The sequence below is a fragment of the Haliaeetus albicilla genome, chromosome 2, assembly GCF_947461875.1.
Source record: "Haliaeetus albicilla chromosome 2, bHalAlb1.1, whole genome shotgun sequence".
NCBI lineage: Eukaryota > Metazoa > Chordata > Aves > Accipitriformes > Accipitridae > Haliaeetus > Haliaeetus albicilla.
In genome coordinates this window covers 69,440,087-69,452,279 of record NC_091484.1, presented here as the reverse complement: position 1 = coordinate 69,452,279, position 12,193 = coordinate 69,440,087, and the positions used below count along the sequence as shown (strand labels likewise).

At 38.1% G+C, this 12,193-nt stretch overlaps 1 protein-coding gene across 7 annotated transcripts in view; it reads left to right on the top strand.

The window, feature by feature from the left end:
* ZMYND11 (zinc finger MYND-type containing 11) overlaps nucleotides 1–12,193 on the top strand; it is a 110,356-nt gene that overhangs the window by 41,389 nt on the left and 56,774 nt on the right. For 5 of the 7 annotated variants that reach the window (XM_069778173.1, XM_069778171.1, XM_069778172.1 and 2 more), the window contains exon 2: nucleotides 4,815–4,949. In XM_069778173.1, coding sequence (XP_069634274.1) covers nucleotides 4,834–4,949 — 116 coding nt within the window. In that variant the 5' untranslated portion in view covers nucleotides 4,815–4,833. Of the gene's footprint in view, nucleotides 1–1,955; nucleotides 2,133–4,517; nucleotides 4,537–4,814; nucleotides 4,950–12,193 lie in introns of those variants that run through there. The other 2 variants (XM_069778168.1, XM_069778170.1) reach the window with 2 other exon arrangements.

Below are 12,193 nucleotides of genomic sequence, written 5' to 3'. Positions count from 1 at the left end.
GCACCCAACTGCAACACCGTCTGCTTCAGTGCAAAGTCCAATTCATTAGTTAAATTTTCAGAAGCACCATATTTTGCTTGGACGATGGTATTTAATAGCTAAAGAATGGCAAGATTTGACTACCTTTCAGTTGTTTCTGTCTGTAGGGAGAGTTTCTAGCTAAACTTAGTACCTGATAGTATCTGCTAAATTGAATGCAAGCAGCAGGTCAGGAGGTTCCTTGAGCTAAATCCCTAGACATGCTGCAAGGTGATTTTTGTTTATTTTGACTTGCAGTGCAGATTTCCGTATCCAGTATTAATGCAACAGACAGCTGTACAGCATTTGATTTGGCCAAGTCTGTGTCTAACGACTAATAGCCTTGCTGTTTTGACAGTAAGTCTGGTTTGCCACTGCTGTAACATTGCCACCGCATGGCAATGCATGCTTTGCTATGGGCTTTGAGAAGATAACCCATGCTGTGTGTATTCACAAGATAAAGCACAGCTTGTTGAGCCTGCCTGTAAGAAATGTGGGTAACGTTTAGCTCGTGAGGAAAGTTGTGTACAATAAAGTGGTATACTGTTCGAAATGTTGTACATAGGACATTCAAGAGGGATTTAAAATATAAAATATAGTAAAACCTTGCTCAGATTGCACGGAGGAACTGTTAGAGAGTTGAAAATTGAGAAGATGAATTATTTGCTTTGGGCCCTGTGTGAGTGAGTGTGTGATGGAAGAGTGTGAACTAGCACGTCAGCCATACAAAACTTCCTTTGTTAGGAGAATCCTCCTTATATTCTGCATGTCCCACGGAGGTCTACAAAACCTAAGACACATCCTGCTGATATAAATTTTTAGATTTTTAGCCGTCTTTTGGTTGCCAACCTTTCTCCAAGAAGCTGCATCCTACCATAAACTTGCTAGCAGAATGTGACAGAAATGGCATGAAGTAAATAATTTTGTATGGACAGGGGATACCGTAGCTAAACAAGCATGATGGCTAGCAAATCACAAGTGGGAAATTAATGTTTACTTCAGCTTTTAGGTTTTTTTCCCAGGATATTGAAATGAATGCTATAATGAAAGAGGGCGATGAGAAACACCTTCAAGCATGTATACGTAAATGTACATTTCAGTATTGTGGTTTTTAAAGAGTCTCTGCAATTCTATCTTCTTTAAAACACTGCATGGATGAATCAGCCTCTTTCAGTATTTAATCTCTAAGACGTAGATTCTTGCACACACTCACACGCACTGGATGTTTATGCTTGTTCTCTTGTGTGTGTTTGTGTGTGCACCCACACATAAGCAAATAATCAGGAGTGATAAATATGGATTTAAGAATCTAATGTGTCTCCCATTAAACTTTAAACTATTGTTTGCATGAATAAGTTGTGCATGTTGAAGCACTGGGAGCATTTTCTGTTGCTTGGAAGTAGCACTCCAAAGCATTTTATGAACTATTTACAGTCTGATAAAAGTTATCTTTAAGATTTTATAATAATATAGAAAACTGCTTATATTTTTGCAGGAATGCAGGGAGTAGACGGTTGTGGTTAGTTTTAGCATGGAGGAAGAGTGACTGCAATGAACAGCAAGAAATATGCCACAATCTTTTAATCTTTTTCTTTAATGCAAAAAGGCTTTATATTTCTTCTACACCGTGCAATTAAAAGATGAAAATAATGCTAAAGTGGTCTGGGCTTTTTTGGGAGAAAAAAAATAATCTATTTTTGTATTTTTGGAAGTGTGGTGTATAAGAACTGCTATTTAAATAGTGGAGTGTCAAGTCTCAAGTTTAAGAAAAATGCCCTTAAATAGTAAACCAAAGCTATAAAAATGAAACATACATTCTCTGAAGGCAGAACAGCTGCTAAAATTATTATATCTTACCAAAAAAAAACCCCAACAGAACAGAACACGTGTGATTGCTGTGCCCCACGTATCAGAATTCCTACTGCTTTTATTTCCAGACAGACGGGGGAAGAGCCATGGCTGTGCCCGTCTGAGCAGTGGTGGGGAGCAGGGGACCAGCCAGGAGGGAGCAGTTCTGGCGGCGATCTGCACCAGAGCATTTTGGCGCAGTTCCTTCCATCCAGGTCCAGTCTGGTCCCATCGAGTCACCTCCCTGTATGGTTGGGGCCTGGCAGGTGTGTGCCTGTACTGTGGGTTGGAGTTAGCCATGGCACAGGGCATAGCGTTTGCACACTCCAAGCCAATAAAGCGCGATAAGGATGGGGCAGGGCGGTGGTCGGGAAATTTGTTCCAAAAGCGCACTCCAGAGGAAACGGGGAGCCCGTAGGGCCTTTGCAGGGAGAGGTCTTCCTCTGCCCGCTGGCAGCCATCTTAGGTGCAGCTCTGCAACCACAGGGCTTCAGGAACTCGTAATTACAGTGATCCTTCACTCTCCCTCTCCCTGTCTTGGACGTGGGCTGCTTCTCCCACCCTGGAGACACAAGAGGGAAGTCCTTAGCCCCAAAGGTCAGCCTTTCCTTCGGCTGCACAGTGGGCACATGGGGCCACGCTGAGGCAGCAGATGGGTTCCCTGAGGCCCTGCCCTGTGCTGGGGCCCTGAGGCCCAGGCGTCACAGGGGTGTGAGAGAAAACCAGCTCCTTCCTCCTCTGCCAGGCACGCTGAGAGCGGCTCTCACGCAGGCAGCCGTGTGCCAGGCTGCCAAAAATAACGGTTATTTTTAAAGTAGTTGGGATAACAGGACCCACTTCGTTTGTAACAAAATGAACTGAGAACTAGTCTGTTGTTTCACACTGATATCAGGGTCGAGAAGGATGAGTGTTTCCTCCTTGATCCTCGCATGTGGACGTGATACTGCGTAAGAGGCTCCGTGTCCGGCCTGTTGACTGCCATATCAGCTGACAGCTTTTAAAGCAGATAGTTTGTAGAGGGCTAGAATAAAAAGAACTATTGCACTTTCAGTCAGTTATGTGTTACGAGAGGATTTCTATGCTAAGATAATAGGACTGTAAAGATTGTCCTTTTTCATGATAGTGTCTAACCTTTTTTTTGTGTTTTACAGGTCTATTTTCCTTAAGAGTTAAATTCTACAAATAATCATATGTTTCTCTTACAAACTAGGAGGGTTTTTTTTTTTACTTGTAATGGCCTCATGTTCTGTGAAATGAATGCAAAGGAGCTCACAGGGATGCAGTGTCTTTTACCACTATTCCCAACAGAGGCTTTCTTTCTCTGAATCATTCTTAGGCAATGCTATCTGCTGGCTGTCACTCTTAGCTGTATATCTGTCATATTGCCTCTTACCCTTCCCTCAAAAATGTATTCTTGGCCTTTCTTTACTGGGAGATCCACTCAGTTGCCCTTACTTTAAATCCCAGTGGGAAGAGATTTCTAAAGCGGAACTGTGGGGTCAATGTGTGACTATGCCGTGTCTCCGTGAGCGCCGCTCTGTTCTGCCCTTCCTTGCTATCTCCAGCAGCCAGAGAGAGGTGCCTCATGCACCTGGATGTGCACATATCACTTCACATCATCTTTTTTGCTCTTTTTTTTTTTTAACGGGCTATGTAATGTTAAGTACAATGCTGTTAAATCATTTCTTCTCCTTAATAATAGAACGTTGCACTTCATTTCATTACACCTGTAGAGTGAGTGAGCGTTGCTGAGCTAATACTGGATCTGAAACTTGACAGCCCTCTTTGACAAGTATCTGTAGGTCCCATGGACTTGAAAATTACATTGCTGCAACTGATGGAATACTCAAATCTGTTTAATTTTTCTGAGTTTGAGAGGAGGGACACTTTTAATACTTAAATTCCTATCTTTAACATTGCACAGATGGTGTAATGTTTTTGCATTTTTTATATTATTTGGGGTTACTGAAGTTAATATTCTGCTAGCTACAAATATCCACGTGCATACCACAGAGTTCATTTTGAGGACAGAGCTCTAAAATAAATTATAGACCTTGGTAGCAGTCATAAATCAGTCATTTTTTTCGTTGAGAAAGTGGTGGCATTGGAAGAAAGTTATTTAGTGATCAAAATGCATCGTTAAGCTTTTAAAAAGGGATTCTGTGCTTGTAGTAGAGCTGTAGGCGATTTATGGCTTATCTGTACTCATTGCCTCGAGCTTTTGGAAAATTTGTAAACAAAGCCAGATGCTCATTATGTTCCCGTTCAGGGTTGATTAGATGGGTAAATGCCATCAGAAGCACTCTGGTCCTGTTGGGTTTTAGCATGTTACAGAAAATGGAATTGCTCCAAAGTATTTTTTTAAATATTTATCATCCATGAAAATATACTTCTCATTTCTGCTCATAGAATGGATTTTTAAAAATATTTGTAAATGATAAAAATATGAAAGTAATACTCTGAGAACTGTATTGTATACTAAACTGTGGGTCCAGCTTTTTCTCTGTGCCAGGGTTCATGCTTACACCGTGCGATGTAGTCAAGCACCACTTGCCCTTTTTAAGGGTTTCGGGTAATGCAGGAGGCTGTGGAAGCTTCAGGCTAGGGTAGCTTCTGCTTTTTACCAAATTTTAAGAACTGAGATGTGAACTAAGTGACTTTTCGTAACCAGTTAAGTTGTTTGCTATTGATTTGATAATTTTTACTGTTCACCTTTTGTCTTCTGTATAGATTATGTGATGTGAAATGGGTTCTTTTAAACTACTTTTTTTGTTGTTTTTTACTGCTCTTTAAGCATAAGAAAACATGCTGCTGTATACAAATTGAATTGCTATAGGTTAACAAAATTTTCCTTGTAATCATATTTATTGCAATATGATCATCATGTAATCCATTTCATAATTCATGATTAACTTTTTGGTATATTTTTTTTTATTTATCGGCTGCAGCTGATCAAGTAAACAGGTCATGGCACGCTTAACGAAGAGACGACAGGCAGATACAAAGGCTATCCAGCATCTTTGGGCAGCTATAGAAATAATCCGGAACCAGAAGCAAATTGCTAACATTGACCGTATTACAAAGTAAGTGATTCGTTCCAAAAAAAGTCTTGATGAGGGGGAAGGTTGATGCTATTAAAAGCCCTGGGAAGGAGAGACAGTAAATATTGTGAGACACTGTGAAACAGTTACATGCATTTCTGTGTTACTAATTATCTAATTATAAAAAAAAACCTTACAGAACTGAGCACCTAAAGATCCTAAAGTGCAGCTTAATCCATTGAATTGAGGTCTTACTCACCCTGTATTTGTTTTGTATAAGCATCTGTAGGAAGTATGCAATATTTATAGTACTTGAACTGAGTTTACCATGTAAGAGTTGTACCCACTTGGTAGCTTGGTTAAAATACAAGAAGTAGATATAACAGTTAAGGAGTAAGGGGCAATAAAACCTTTAAATAATCTGATTCTTTAGGAAAATGTGGTAGGCCAGTTAGGAACTCTTTTCCAGAAGGCAAAGATAAACCTGAAGTGTTAGGTTGCTCAAACAAATAAGAAGCCATACTTGCTTAGATGGCCATAGGATGCTATTAAAGAAGACATGATATGGTTACCACCTATGCCTAATACTATTGTTAATATTAAAATATTCTTCAAGATATATTAGGTGCTGTATACACAGAGAAATATATATTCATTGTTCTGTGGAGCTGGCAATGTGTAAAAAGGTCTACAATATTAAAATACCTTTTAAGATAACTTGGGGTAGCCACTGTAGTAAAACTGAGGGAGGTTTTGTGCCTTTCTCTGCTTTGTCTGCATTTCCAGGCCAACATGTACGTCACATTTGTCAAAGTAATCAATATGAATAATTTAAAGGAGCAAAAGTAACCAGTTGGCAACTCTTCAGTTGCCAGAACCAACATGAACTGATAATGAGGCCAGAGACCACTAAAGGGGAGAGTTATAAACAGTGCAGGTGACTAACGAAGTGAAAATCATTATAACATGGTCTACTGACAGAGTTTGGAAGCTGTGGGATGGAAGTGACAGGAAAAAAATGGTTTCGTAAGTGGAAGAAGTGTAACAGGTCATGTTCTCCAAACACAGTGAACAATAAACAGGAGAAAGAAAAAAGATGATGTCCCAAATGAATTAGTGTGTAGCTGGCTCCTACAACAAAGAAAAACGCACCGTTAAACCAAAAAGCACTTTCCCAGAGATAGAGTTCCAAGTGGGCTTGAGAGGGAGATTGTATTTTACAGAATTTCATTTTTGTGGTTGCACTTGAGTTTCAGAATGCTTTAACGCATATATATTTGCATCATGTCTCCAAGGAGACAAGTGGGTAAACTAATGGTATACACTTTCCATTTTAACATTTAAAATTACTTGCTCCAGGCCATGTATTAGCTGAGTTTGTTAGCTGTTTATGCTCTTTTTATATGTAATAAAGGGAGACAGGCATGTCTAGCTGGGGATTCATCCCACTCTTACGAGACATGCCTATTTTAAGATAGTGCGAACAACATTTAGCTGGGTAAAGTTAGGTAAGACAAATCCTATCATTACAAACAAGGTTGAGAAAACAAGTAATTAGATACTAGAAAAAGAAGTACTGGTCTTGGTAACTGAAGGGTAGTTTGATTTTTTAAAAAACAGTCTAGATCCAGATTGTATGACTCATCTCTAATCAGAAGAAAAATAAGTGACTAAACAGAGATGCAGGCAGCCTTAGTACTTTGAGAAAGATGTGCAAGGTGTTAGCAGTGAAGAGTAATCTAAAAAGTGCTTGGACGTTGTAAGTGCTCTACATGCACATCAGTGACATGAGAGATGAACAGTGATCTAGTTTCTATTATATGGTATTTTTAAGGAGATAACTTTTGACAAGGAAAAGATAAAGACTTTGAGTTGCTTTACAGTACTCATTGATGAAGAAACACAGATGACTTAGTAAATGAGTATGCATATTACATAATATTCAAAATAAAGTTCTGAAATTAGCAGGGCATCAAAATATCTCTTCTGATGAAAACTGAGCAGCTGATGTTGTCATGGTTTAACCCCAGCTGGCAACTAAGCACCACACAGCCGCTCACTCACCACCCTCACAGTGGGATGGGGGAGAGAATCAGAAGGGTAAAAGTAAGAAAACTTGTGGGCTGAGATAGAGACAGTTTAATAGGTAAAGCAGAAGCCACGCATGCAAGCAAAGCAAAACAAGGAATTCATTCACTACTTCCCATCAGCAGGCAGGTGTTCAGCCATCTCCAGGACAGCAGGGCTCCATCACACCTAACAGTGACTTGGGAAGACAAACGCCATCACTCCGAATGTCCCCCCACTTCCTCCTTCTTCCCCCAGCTTTATATACTGAGCATGATGTCATATGGTCTGGAGTATCCCTTTGGTCAGTGGGGGTCAGCTGTCCCAGCTGTGTCCCCTCCCAACTCCTTGTGCCCCCCCAGCCTCCTCGCTGGTGGGGTGGGATGAGAAGCAGAAAAAGCCTTGGCTCTGTGTAAGCACCGCTCAGCAATAATGAAAACATCTCTGCATTATCAACACTGTTTTCAGCAGAAATCCCAAACATCACCCTATACTAGCTGCTATGAAGAAAATTAACTCTATCCCAGGCAAAACCAGCACAGATGTGTTCTTCCACGCTCAAAGATCATGTGGTCAAGTACAACTGTAGTTCCTTAAAAGATCGGTTTCAGGGCACGTAGGCAAATACATGAATAATAAGAAAGATCAATACCAAACAGTGAAAATTATGAGCATATATACATAGTTGGAGCTAAAGGGAGGATTCTCATTCTTGGATTAGTAACTTTTTTTAGAAGTGTTACTACCTCTTGGCATTGACTGAAAGAGTGGCTTTGCATATTACAAGTATTTGCAAGTAATAATGACAATGAAATTCATGGAAGCATGTCTTATTCGTGAGTAAGGATACAGAAAAACAGCAAGATAATCTTTTTTTATAAATACATGTTTAAGGTAAGTGACAGTCATCCTACCGTGTCATATAGTGGATGACAAATGTGTACTTTCAGAGAACTTCACAAGTTGAAAAGATGATTCATTATTTGATTTTTTTATTTCATTTTCTCTTTGCCATAGTTTGAGGGTTCATTTGTTGCTAGAGACAAGTTGTCCTGTATATTTTGTGACCTGTTAGTCTAAACACCTTAACAGCAGGTTAATTTATTGTTGCTTTCTTCATCAGATGGTTTGCTACTTTTAGGCAAACCTGTTTGCTGGCTTTTCTCCTAACTGGCAGCTCAGCATGGTTGTCTCCCTGTTCCTAACATATTCCTGTTTATTTCATTTACTTCTTGCTTTTCTTAATCTTCTGGTGCTGAGTAGAAGCTACTGTACATATCAAGGAACATTTACTTTCTATGACCAGAGAGGAAATGTTGGTAATATAAAAAGAGGATTCATTTTTAGTTTATAGATTATTAACTGTTTCAACTCAATATGTAAAAAAGACAAATATATATCACACATTAAAATATGTAAAATGTAACCTGTGCACTTTATGTGTAATTGTTAAAAAGTATCTGGGGTAAAGAAAGACTTCCAGAAGATACTGGCAATGGAAAGCATACAATAAAAATCTATAGAACTAGCCACGCATTTTCTGTAGAGAACATAAGAGTAGGAGGATAGTGTAGGAGGAGCCAAGAGCACTAGAAGGTACTTCTAATATTATCAGGAAAAACCTATAAGGAAAAAGGCCCTTTAATTAAAAGTAGACTAAATCAGGTATGCTTTGCTTTTTAAATTGATGAGGGGGAAAAGCAAGAATAGAAAAATGCATTTTTAGAAAGTGATTGAAAACTGTCTTAGACTGAGGAGTCACCTAGAAAATTTGAATATGCAAGTTAGAGTCTTGAAGAAATTAGTAAGCTTACTGACATTTTCTCCATTATTTTAGAAGAGTCATTGCATGCAGAGAAGTATTAAAAAACACAAGAAAGATATATAATTTTGAAGGAATTAAACATGTGTGTGTGGAAAAATGGTAAGAATATGATACTGTTAGTTAGACTATTATATAAATATTTAAATAAAAGCATTGGTAGGGAAGAGACCACACTGCACAGACTTGATGTCTCAAAAAAAAAAAAAAAATCAACAAATCATTATAAAGGGATTCTGCAATTTTAGTGATTATGTGTGTGGGTACATTATAGTTGGAAAGGTACTTTCCATTGGTTGGAGATAAGCATTTTTCAATAGCTTGAAAACTAAATGAAGGATTGAAAACCAATACTAAGAAGAAGTAAGAGTGTAGTGAATTTAAAGGGATTAGTACTAAAAGTGCAAACTGCCTTTTGACGAGAACTTTAAAATATATAGATAAGTTCCTATCTTTGTACATAGCCTTCAGTGTGTTCAATGCATTTTTATTTAACTGTAAATCTCATTTGAAGGCAGTGGTAACATTTCTGTAAAGCTACACAAAATAAATACCCTAACCCGGCTTATATTGTCATAGTGTATCTCAAGTCAATGAATTATAATAATTTAAGATCTAACTACTAGAAATATCTAACATTTCTGAACTACCAAATTACTTAATAACAAAATATTTCCAAGAGGTATTTATCAAGTAATGTGACTTATTTTTCTGTCCAGACTTGATGTTGCAACAATTTGACCCTAATATATCAATTATTTAGGTGAGTATTATTGGTATTAGTTATGGTGTAAACACTAGCAGAGAAATGGCTTCCCATATCTTGTGAATTCTCTGTCAAGAGCGCAGCTTGACAAATTGTTCATCCCTAAAAGTGTGTTCAAAATTATAATTATGCTTTGACTTTCTCTTTTTTCCTCATTATCTTCCATCTGTTTTGGATTTGGGGTAACCTCAAAAATTTATTCTATGGAATAAAATGCCTTAAAATACACTGGAAAAAAAGGCATGCATATTTAAATGGGTAGGATAAATTACTGACATTCAGTTGCATAGCAAATTTGTAAGTATTCCTGTACAGACATGTTTTTAAAGTTCTCTTTCTTTGGCTACTCCAGTCTTCCAGTTTCTTTTATAGTGTTTTCTTTATAATACCCTTATAGGTAATTGGACTCCGAAGATTTAATTAACTATTAATTAAATAATTACCCTTTTTCTCACAAGGTATTGGGTTTCCTCAGTAGCAATTTATGAACATTTCATGATCTTTATGATTAGTTCAGAGTGCATTATCTATTAAGTTGTTATTAAAATATCCAGTTGTCAAATACGGTGCTCTAGAACTATTATTCACTGCTTTCAAGATTTTGTCATTGTAAACAGATAATTATTCTGGTTTCTAAACTATTCCATGAAGGCTAATGTGAAGAACCAACACATAATTATTTTCTTCCATACTTACTTCCTCATAATTTTTTCTCTCTCCCTTTGATGTGTTTGATGTTTTATTTAGTTGACTGGCTTCTCTCCCTGTCTCCTATAAAGTCTGTGTCCGTACTGTCTTTGTGTACTGTAGCAGGGAATGCCCTGGCACCATTTGGAGCAGATATGCTGTGAGTACACCACGTTGCCTTTGGCTCATGGAGTGTTTCTTTGGCCCCAACATATTTTTTGTTTGTTTTATCTGTGTGTGTGGTTCTTCAGTTCTAAGCACCAAAAATAATACAGCCCACAGCAATGCTGTTCTTGAAACTTGATGCTAGAGGCATGATAGTTTGCCATCGGACATGATGTGAAGGCATCTGAGGACACATAGCATGCTGGAATGAGTGTTGGAGTGCCGTTGGCAGAAGGTTCTCTATCAGGAGCAATCCATGTTCTCTTTCAGGAGCAAACTAACCTCTTGGATGTGCTTTGCCTTTTTCCCAGGAGGAACAAGCTGGCTTCTCCAGAATGGAGCCTGAGAATGAGTTAGTTTGGGAATGAAACCAAGAGTGACCGTAGTCCACAGGGTATCCCAGCTTTTGTGGGGATGGAGCTGATGGAAAGACCATTATCTAGGATAAAACTGATATGCTATAATTGGAGAATTTGTGGTGTTTTCAAATAGGGCAAAACTGAAACTATCAGTTTCATCAGTCAGAAAGCTGTTTTACAACACTGGTGATACAAGAAAATGTCTTTTTTTTCCTAAATAGGTTCAAAGACTCTCATCTTTTTTAATTGGCTTTCAAATGGGATGGTCCAGTACTACATCCCTAAATGGTCATAACCATTTTTCCCACATTTGTTCTGTGGACTCATTTTTGTTAAATTCTAATCTAATGTAAGTGCAGCTAAATCAGAACATCTGAGAGAAACGAGCAGATCCAAAGCTTATATAGAGTAGACTTTGTCAGTCCCTTGTTCGCTTTGCGTGGACTGACATTAATCAGCATTGATGGGATAGCATGCCAGAAAAGAATTACTCAGTATGAAAGATTACTGTAAAATGATGAGATACTCTGCTCCCACAGTTGAGGTGGAGTCTCTAGCAGTTGTAGATTGACTATGTGACCCTCTTAGTTTGACATTTAGTCCAAAGAGGGGGATTTCTTCTCCAAATATCACTCTGTGAAATTTCTCCAGTCAATCTCTGAGAACAGCTAAAGTTAAGGGCCTCTCCCATCCATAAATCTGTTTTTGTTGCCTTAGTTCTTTTGCTGTTCTCTTTCTAGCCTGTCTACTTTAACGGAAAACAATTTCTAGAAGCACTGATTAAAGCAAAGATGAGAATGAGCAATTTGAACAGGTAGAGAACAATCACAAGAGAGTATAAATAAGAAAATGAGCAATTTGAACGGCTAGAGAACAATCACAAGAGAGTATAAATAAGAATATGCAATGCAGTGGCAAGAAAAATGAAAAAAACAGAATATGCAATGCAGTGGCAAGAAAAATGAAAGAACAAGATTCTTACAGTATTGCTTTTTCGAAGCTCAGAAACTTGTTAGAAAAAATCTGTCACTATTTATAGTACCTTTGATGGAAATTTAAATCTTCCTAGTATTTTGCATGTTGCACCTAAATAGTCACGCATAAACAAAATTGTAAGCCGTAGGAATGATTAGGAGAGCAGATGACTCTGGATTTATAACTAGGTAATCCTGTTGTTTAACTTTACAAGAGCAGTAGTATTGTAGCACCTGATATTTCTTTGACTGAAAGGAAAGCTTAGAAATGTTTTTCTGCTCTGTTGGTTTCTTATCCTTTGTCAAGCCATTCCCCTAAAATATCTGTATTTTTGTTACTGGAGAGTAGGCTTATCTGAAAACAATTGTTTGAAGTAAAACATCCTCCTATTATGCAGAAGAATGCAGTGGTTGCTTGAGTTCACTTTTAACCAGTGTTACTGGCT